General features: G+C 30.4%; 1 protein-coding gene across 1 annotated transcript; it reads left to right on the forward strand.

The window, feature by feature from the left end:
• The first annotated feature begins 4210 nt into the window (after window positions 1-4210).
• Window positions 4211-6691, forward strand: LOC140990715 (two-component response regulator ARR17-like). Its single transcript, XM_073460549.1, has 5 exons — window positions 4211-4884; window positions 4985-5061; window positions 5152-5229; window positions 5344-5414; window positions 6072-6691. Exons 1-5 carry the CDS (start codon window positions 4710-4712, stop codon window positions 6421-6423), a joined length of 753 nt encoding a protein of 250 aa, XP_073316650.1. The 5' UTR covers window positions 4211-4709; the 3' UTR covers window positions 6424-6691.
• The last annotated feature ends 3793 nt before the right edge of the window (window positions 6692-10484 follow it).

The raw sequence follows: 10484 nt of genomic DNA on the forward strand, positions 1-10484 counted from the left end.
TCTCACTTATATGAGATAACTAACCATTCTCCATCTTTTTATTCATCATTGTTATAATAAGCTTATTTATAATTTTAAAAATAAGTCTCATAAAGACGGTTTTATATAATCTTATTTATGTTTATCATTAAAAAATAATATTTTTATATAAAATTAATTAAAACGAGTCCAAAATTCATCTTGAAAATAAACGCGTGAGAACTTCGTGACCCGGCTCAATCCTGCCTTGTATAAAAGCCCCAAGAAAGAGAATCCCCTTTGCCACAATTCTACAAAACCTATTCCCAACTTGTCTCTTTCTCAAGCAATCCAGAAGAAATTCGATGGCATCCAATGATAATCCATGGGGAGGGAGGAACGGCGCCGGTAATCCGTCGCGGTTAGGCGGATCGAATCCGAAGATGTCGCAGAAATTTAGCGAGAAGTTCGATCGAACCAAGGAAGTGGCCGCCACTGGCGTTCAGAAAACCAAGGCGGTGGCTTCCGTCGGACTTGAGAAGACCAAGGTGGTTGCGAAAAAAGTCAAGGAAGGCGCCTCCGTCGGAGTCAGCAGGATTAAAGTCAAGTTGCAGAAGAAATAGTTAAAAAAATGAAGTTTCTATATGGTTTTCTAAGTGATTAGGGTTATGAATTGTCTGCTTAACGTTTCTGGTACGGTTCCTTGATTTTTCTCTTCTGGTAGTTTGTTTCATATAGAATTGATTCGTGTTCATAGATATGCAATTTCTAGTCTTCATTTTCTTCATGATCAAGAACTATCCATTATTTTCTTAAAATTTTCTGTGTGAAACTCAAATTAACAGAGAAAATCTCGCGTTATTGTCAGTCAGTGGTAGAAGTCGGCTCAGCATATTTAGCAAATTATTATTATTATTCGGGGTAAGGCTGAGAAGTAAATCTTATATTATATTATCTTGATTATCGAAATTCTAAAGAATCCACATTCAATATGTGAAAACAGAGAAGTTCAGATAATTTAGCATAGGAAATTGACGATTGAATCCAATGAATTTCTTCTAAATCAATGTAGACTAGATCTCAATAGATATACCGATGGTCTTGAAATAGTTAATGCGAGTTCTACAATGTCAAAGGTGAATTAATAATACGCGACATTTGAAAGTCAACTCAAATTAAACGTACCCTAAACGGCTAAATGTCAAACACAGTGAATATCGATCTAACTTGTATAATTGATTATAAACCCTTAGTTTTTGTGGTGGATTTGTAAAGATGCGAGGTGTAGAACTGTGAGTGACACAATTTGATTCGATCAGGTTAGACCAGTTTCGGACCGGATTAAACCGATATTGGACAACCCAATATACAGAATTTTACTGGGCTTCTTTTATTTACTGGGCCATCGCTCATCCAATAAAGTAGTTATCCCAAAATGGATGGCCCATATTTCGTCAGAATCCAACCAATCACACTCTCAAAGTTCAATCGATAGGGCTTGTTGTTTACACAGAATCTTCACCATTTTTCGATAATTTAGAAGTTGTTTTATAATATATAATAAAATATTTGAATAACATGAAAAATAATAACAAGTTACATCTATGTTATATTTGATAAATTATTTTTCTGTTAAAAAAAATTATTGTTGTCAATATTTTGGACTTTGAACAATAATAAGAGTAAGTCTCTTGTGAGGCGGTCTCACGAATCTTTATCTGTAAACAGGTCAATCCTATCGATATTCACGATAAAAAATAATACTCTTAGCATAAAAAATAATACTCTTTCATGGATGACCCAAATAAGATATTTGTCTCACAAAATATGATTCATGAGATCGTCTCACACAAGTTTTTGCCCAATAATAATATTCATTGTATATGTCTCAAATTGTGGAGATGATATTATGATATGAATTTATCTTATTATATCAATTTCACAGCCATGGTCCAACATAAAATAAAAAGGGACATTATTAAAGGACCCACGAAAGATTTGTCTAGGATCCCCAATACGGGAAATTGGTTTTCAGTTTCCCGCCGTCGATTTTTTTTGTGTTCAGTCCCTGTGTACTTTTTTAGTACCACATTTCCACACGAAGTGTACCACATTTTGTATGACATTGTACCACAATTTTGTGGATAGTGAGTGAACCCAAAGAAATATTTTGATTGAGGATTTTTCACCAACTTCCTTTCCCCAATATCTTCCTCTCATTTCTCTCTCTCTCTTTTTTTTTTTTTTAAATATCCAAATTATTACTATGATAACAAATTATTATACACAAAAACTTAGAGGCTGTCTTAAAGTCGATTTTGTGAGACAAATCTCCAACACAATTCAAATTATGAAAAAATATAAATTTTCATAGCATATATGAATGAGGTCGATCAATCGTCTTTTGACATTAGAGTATACAAATGAGGCTGCCCTTCTATTTGTTTTGGACTTTTGGCATCGTGCTAATGATGCACTGTAATAGATATTACGTATGAATTGATATGATGGAGATATAGAATAAAATAAAATTACTTTTTTAAAGTTACATATCACAATGACATTAATATTTTATATATGTTAATGCAAGCATACGTACATATGTTTGTAGATAGTGCACAAATACATCGGAGATCATCTTATTTTCCCACATTTCGCTATTTATTATATCTTCTTTTATCATAGAATAAATTTAATTTTTAAACACTATTCTCCCTTTCCCCACTTTATTTTGGCCGTACGATTGGAAATCCACAGTACCAAGCAAATATATATAACTAGTCAAATCAATAACTTTTGATTAAAAAACCGGAATTTTTTTAGACAAAAACTTGTGTGAGACGGTCTCACAGGTCGTATTTGTGAGACGGATCTCTTATTTGGGTCATCCATGAAAAATTAGTACTTTTTATGCTAAGAGTATTACATTATATTGTGAACATGGATAAGACTGACCCGTCTCACAGATTAAGATCCGTGAGACGGTCTCACATGCGACCCACTCATTTTTTTATTTAGAATATTCAAAGATTCTCCATCTATTCCAAAGTCGTCTGATTCAAGGAAAGAAATTTTACATTAAGTTTTATGTAAAAATTTGTGTGAAACGATCCAGATCTTTTATTTGGGTCATCTATGAAAAAATATTATTTCTTATGATAAGAGTATTACTTTTTATTGTGAATATCGGTCGGGTTGACCCGTCTCACAGATAAAGATTCGTGAAACCGTCTCACAAGAGACATATTCTAAGTTTTAAATCGTAATATATTTTGTTTAAATAAGTCTTGTTTATATAAATTATTATTAAAAAGCAAATTTATTAAATATCAGAATAAAATATAATTAATCGTAGATAAAATATTTGATTCATCTATTTTTTTTAAAAATCGATAAAAAAATTATATCTTAAACACGATAAATGATTAAAAAAATATATTGCTGATTTTTTTAATTAAAAAATATATGAATCAAATATTTTATCTGCGATTTATTTTATTTTTTCATGCATGATGTGTTTGAACAAAATATAACACAATTTATAATATAAAATGTATCAGAAAATTCCGTCCCATTCCAACATAATGAAATAAACAATGACTTGTAATCATAAGATATTAGAGCGAATCCAATTATTTTTTAGTTTGAGGCGATTTATTAACATAAACGTAAACTATTATCGATCTTTAGTCAATTCAGTGTTTGTAGAAATATCGATTTCTTTGTTAAATTCAATATTATTATTATTCATTAAATATGAAAGGTAGCTTTTTAATTGCTCAGCAATTATATTATAAATCGTTATAAATTTTTTGTAAAGTAAGGTACTAAATATATCTATACTATTTTATTAATGTTAAGACACTTAGAGTAATTAACTTTGGTGTCATGGTCTGTTTTAATAATTATATATATTAATAAAATGTTAAAATTTTAATGTAAGTTATATGTAGTTCAGCGGATAGAGTCATTGCTTTTTTAATTTAGGTTATATGTTCAATTCTTACTGAGATCATTTTTTATCTCTTTTTATTTTTTAATTTATATATCAAAATTACAGTATAGTATCTCACTATTTATAATTATATTTTGATCTTCATTTAAATATAAATCAAATGAATTATAAAAAATATTATAGAAGCACGCAACGCGTACGTCGGCGCACTAGTATATATAATCAGCGGTCCGCGTTATAAAATAGTAAACGCGACTTTTACCAAAAATCCAACGAAAAGATATAAAGCGTGGAAAGCTTGAATAACATCTCGTGGATTTGGGAGATCGTATCACCAACAAAGTGGATTTCAGAATCTCAGCCAATGCTTTTTTATTCATTAAAAAAGTAGATTTCTCCAGATTTGATTTCGAGGACTCATTTTTATCATATATATAATTTTGATGCAGACGCCTTGGCCGATATGTGTGCACATTTCCACTATATACATAGCATTTCTTTTCATTTCATTTCCTTCCTCTATAATTACCCATAGCAACAGGTGTAAAAGTTGTCTGAACTTGGGAGCTGAAGATCCTCCACCAAAGTTAAAATATTGGCCATTTTTACTCATCTGGGCTGTTTCGAGTTTTCTTCAAGAAATTGTATATACGAACTTTATAGTTGAAGTTATTGTCATCTGGGCTATTGAGTTTTCTTGAAAAACTTGGTGTATGAGCTCTTTAATCAGCTGAAGTTATTTGTAATCAATCTTGGGCCATTTCCCCACCTAGGCAGTCGAGTTTTCTCAAACACGATGGCAAACAATGAGGTATTTTCGAGGTTAAAGAGAGCAGAGGGAACTGAGGGGTCGGAGGATTTGCCTTTGCCACCATGTTTTGATTCTCATGAAGTCCATGTTCTTGCTGTGGATGATAGTTTAATTGATAGGAAAGTAATTGAGAAGCTCCTCAAAATCACTTCTTGCAAAGGTAATTACGTACTGTTCTCTTGAATTTGTAATGGAAACTATTTGTGTTGTATTGTTTATGAATTAAATTCTCTAAAATTTGGAAAATATTTTTCCCGCAGTGACAGCAGTAGACAGTGGGAGGAGGGCTTTGCAATATTTAGGCTTAGATAAAGAGGAAAACCCTGCAGAATTCGATGTAAGTTCAGATTTTTTCAAAAAATATTTGTGTTTAATTTTGGATTGAGAATGTTGTTATGTTTATGAATTGGTGATCTTTTTGTTTCAGGGATTAAAGGTTGATTTGATAATTACAGACTATTGTATGCCAGGAATGACTGGATACGAATTACTGAAGAAAATCAAGGTTGGCTCAAGTTTACAATTTTATATAAATTAAGATAATCGATTATTTTCCATTTTCAGTAACGAGAAACAATTTAAATATTAAATTAGCTAATTATTTCTAATATTTGAACAGAGTTCATCTACTTTTAGAGAAATACCAGTGGTGATTATGTCTTCTGAAAATGTATTGGCTCGGATCGATAGGTAAAAAGCTCATTCATTTTTTTAATATATTTTCTTGGATTTTAATTTTGATTGATTAGATGAATTTTAATTATTTGATGTTGAAGAAAACAAATATTTTTTTTAAAAAAAATTTGTTGAAAGGAGTGGACTTTGTGTGCTAAAATAATATGTAGATTTGAACCAACTTCCCGAATCTCTAAATTCAATGAACCATTGATATAAAACAAGTTATTCTAATATATTGCAACATATAAAATTTTATCTTGTAGGAGACAATCTCTAGTGTGTATTACAAAATAATAGCATTGGTCCAATTGATATATAAAGTATGCAAAGTCCATAAACTTGTGGGAACAATTCATCATATAAGCAAGATTTCAAAATGGCTCTATATTCTAGTTGGTGGAATATACTGAATGATTGATTTATGATCGTGAGTTCGATTGTTTTTATTAATATCTTTTCTGATGATTCTGTCACATAAAATTTGTCTAGTGTGTTTTACTTAGTTCGGAGATTTATCCAATGTGAATTGAAGAGAAGTTGATGCAGATTTTATATTAAAAAAATATGCCAAGAATGTGTAGAAAAATTCATGGTTGAATCTCTTTTATCAAATAAAACTTGGAAATATATAGTATTTGATTCTAAGAATGTCCTTATTCGATATCTCAGATGTTTGGAGGAAGGAGCCGAAGATTTCATCGTAAAGCCCGTGAAATTATCCGATGTGGAACGTTTGAAGAGCTACATGTTAGGGGAGGGACGGATCCAAAGACACGAGAGTTGCTTTAATAAGAGAAAATCGTGTGAAAGTTCCGACTCGTCATCCTTACCATCACCATCTCCATCTCCACCATCGTCACCATCCCAAGTCGATAACTCATCGAGTCCATCTCCACCGTCCACCTCCTCGCCATCTTCCCCGATATCGTTTTCTTCGTTCCCATCAAGACAATCTACGCCTTGCTCACCTACATCGTTAGAATCTCCCATGAGACGGACTAAATTGAGGTTTGACGAGTGAACTAATATCAAGAAATGGTCACAAGGATTCGATTTGTCTTGAAATAATTGAGAATTACTAGTAAATTGACTTTTTCGAAAGATGTTTTTTTGGAGAGATATGGTCCTAATTGAAAGATTACGTGACAGATACATTGTTGTTGGAATTCAATATATGGGATTATATATAATTGATTTGATTCGGATACGGGGGTTGTGATTTGATGTTATTTCTTGTCTGCTAAAGGAATATCGGGTTCGGATTTGAACCCCACGTATTATGTGTTTTGGTGGGTTTATATTATTGATGGAGCCATTATTTTATTTTATTTATTTTCTTGTTCGGCAGGCTAACGTAATGTTGAGAGTGATAATGTATTAAATATTGCCATTATATGAATAACTTATAAAGATTAGGGAAAAATGCATTTTTGTCCGTTAAGTTGGTCTGTTTTAGATTTCAGCCATGAAACTTGTCAAAGTTTGGTTATTCGTCGGATGATGTATTTGATTGAGTTGTGGTTATCTGTCGATAGGTGGATGATGCATCTGATCGACTTGTGGTTATCTGTCGACCAATAGATGATGTATCTGGTACGACATGTTGTTATTGTGAATCTTGTGATTCTGGTCAGGAAACCATATATTCAGTACGAGCACCAAACAATGATATGCCTCTTCATTCAATTTTTCGTTTCTCCATGACTCAGAACATATGTTTAGAGCTTATCAAAATTCAAAATTATTTTATTTATAATTTTATAAATGATCAACGAAGATATGATACTGTTAAATTTTTAATTTTTTTATATATCATGAATATTAATTAGTAAAGAAGAAGAAGAAACCGTGCGTGAAATATTAAAGAGTTACGCAAATAGACAAATATTTTAAAAATAAATGATTTATAGTAAAATATCTAAAAGAGTAGTTTTTTGCGAGAAGATCTCAACAAGTCTATACGGTTCATAACTGCAATGATAAATAATAATTTTGACATAAAAAATAATATTTCTCATGAGTCGGATCAGACTAGATCAGTCTCACAAAATTGATCTGTGAGATGGATCTAATAAGAGTTTTTGTAAATTTAAAAATCCAACATATTTTGTACCTACATTTTAAAATATTTTTTAGCCACTTTCAAATATCAAGGTGTTTTAATGTGTGTGTAATAGTTTTTTTCAAAATAAGAATGTGCACACCATTTTTTTCTAATGAAAATGAATTCCATTAAATAGGTAAAAAAATGTTTACAGTACAACTACACTGGACATCTCCAGAAATTCAACAACAAGCATAATGCATTAACTAATGTCATAAACATCACTAGCGCCAGGAAAACAATGAAATATGTGTATCATGATCTTCCTAATCGTCTGTCCCAAATCTGGTATCTCATTCTCAAAGAGTGCTCGGTTTCTTAAACTCCATACCTGGTACACCGTAGCAGCAAATGCAGTCCCATTTTGTCTTTGCAGATCTTTTTATAAAAGAGAATTCATGCCGTGCGTAGTTGATAATTTTTAAATCCGACAACAAATGTAATGAAAATTTATTTCGTTGAAAATATTGAAAAACCATTAACTATAGTTATTGTTCTTATTAGTCCCACATAAGATCACGAGATATAAAATAATATGAAGATCGATATAAAAATGAACATCACAATTTTATGCGGCAAATCTTTAAAATTGTTTGGGTAAAACCACAGAGAAAATAGAAAAAAAGTCACTACCATCTTTCCCTTAAATGGGAAATCCCGTTCGGTTTAACCTATCAAAATTAACCGAAGGACCAAATCTTGAAAACAAGCAAAAATTGAAGACCAATTCGGGATAATTGGAAAATGCGGAACTAAATCGGGAACATGACATAAATCGAGGGACTAAACTGGATATCATCTCATCTTTTCTTTACCATACCATTATTTAAACAAAGAGCACCATTTAAGGAATCTAATGAGCCATAGGAAAGAAATCCATTTAGCACTAAGAGCTCTAAATTAGGGTGAGCTTCTCTCAAAAAGTCCAACGATCTCTATAAAAGAAATCCCATTAGCACTAATGAGCTCTATCAAATACAAAATGAGCTTTTGTAAAGATTTGATGAGGTGTAAGATATTTTCATTTGGAATCTAAGATCACTCTAAGACCAAATTAGACAAATATCCGAATTGACGAAATTTCGAACGATTTCATTTTCGATAAAATTTCTTTAAGTAGTAAATCAGCTGAGAAAATTAGTCGGAATTTTATTTTGATCTGATTTCAATGGACTGATAGATAGTATCTTTTGATTACGATATTATATATATACTTTGAACATTTGAAATATTTTTCAACAAAATTTGTGTTAGAAAAACAAATTTGTTATACAATGTTGCATTTGAGTAGAAAGATTTGATTTGAACAAGTATGTAATTTCAAATTACACTTACAACGAATGTATTCGAAATCCGTCACAAATACTACTATAAAAATATATATTTAACTTTGATATAGAGTGGACTTGAAATTCACGTAGATTTTGTTAATCCAAACAAGTCAAATTAATATACAAGCTTTAGTATATTTTAAAGAAAAGTTTATCTTCTATGAGACGGTTTCACGAATCTATATATGTGAGCCCCAATCGATTTGGTCCATACTTATAGTCAAAAACAATTCTTTTAATATACAAAATAATGTTTTTTATGAGTTGGGTCTGATAAGAGATTCATATAACAAAATCGACACGTAAGACAATCGCATATGAATATTTGAGTTTAAAGATTCTCGTGACGATCTTCAAGAGCTCAATTAGAAAAATAAATTAACGAAGAGCTCGATCGAAGAAGCACAACGACCTCCAATCAAGAGTTCAATTGTGAAACTAATTAAAATCTAAATTACCTTTTAAGATAAATTCATATGGTTTGGTTAATGATGTCAGATGATAAAAAAAAAGTAAAATATATCGATGATTAATATATATATGAATAATGTATGATTATGATCATTTGTATAATTTGAGTTCAATATTGGGTGAAACGAAAAAATATATAATTTAATATCATATCATGATATGCACCAATAATCTTTGCCACCAGATGTTGGCAATAATACACCACTAATAATTATTACAAATATGCTTTTTTATATCACACAAATTTATTTGAAATGATCTCACAGATCAATTTTGTAATACTTATATAATTTTATTTGAGTCATTCATAAAATAATATTAATTTTTATTCTAATTTTGAATATGATTGACCGTGAAACTGTCTCACAAGAGACATATTCTTTTTATATATATGATTATTCATAATTGGAATACTCGTGTAGAATTATTTTATTTTGTATTGACAATAATAATTGGTGTAACAACCAAATCTGAAATGATCAACCCACCAACCTTAAAAAATGTAAATTAAATTGCTATCAATAACCAATTCAAGTATGAAAATGAAGTCTTAACACCACAAATTCAAAATTTAATACGCTGGAAAAAAGAGAGAAAAAACCCCGAAAAATAAAGGGAAAAAAAGGATGTAATTTCAAGGTTGAGTAGACCCAGCGAGACACAGATTTCAATTCGAATTAATTAAATTAAAAAAAAAAAAAGTTGCAAGTTCTCTTTTCACCAACCTCATTAAAAGCAATTGACGAAATTAGCCTCCACTCGTCGGGTCAGAACATGTATAACGATTAATTAAATACAACTAGTCAAAGTTTACCAAACAATAGTTAGATAAATAAACACAAAATACTTTAAAAAAATCAATTTTAGAAGAAAAAATTTTCGACTCGACTCAATTCATAAAAAATATCAAAACATTATTTTTTTATTATAATTATTGATTGAATCAATCATCTCACGGATAAAAATTCACGAGAATCTCTCACAAAAACGGACAAACCCGATGAATACATCAAATGACATGAATTTTAAAGACAATAATGAGTCTAAAATTAAATTTTAAAAATGGATCTATCTTCATACTTCCAAGTTTTCACTATCTGAATAAGGCCGATTCAACGGCTTACTCAACTTGCGACTATATCAAAAAACACGATTGTTTAATTAGATTTATATATA

Source organism: Primulina huaijiensis, chromosome 12, assembly GCF_012295235.1.
Source record: "Primulina huaijiensis isolate GDHJ02 chromosome 12, ASM1229523v2, whole genome shotgun sequence".
Taxonomy (NCBI): domain Eukaryota; kingdom Viridiplantae; phylum Streptophyta; class Magnoliopsida; order Lamiales; family Gesneriaceae; genus Primulina; species Primulina huaijiensis.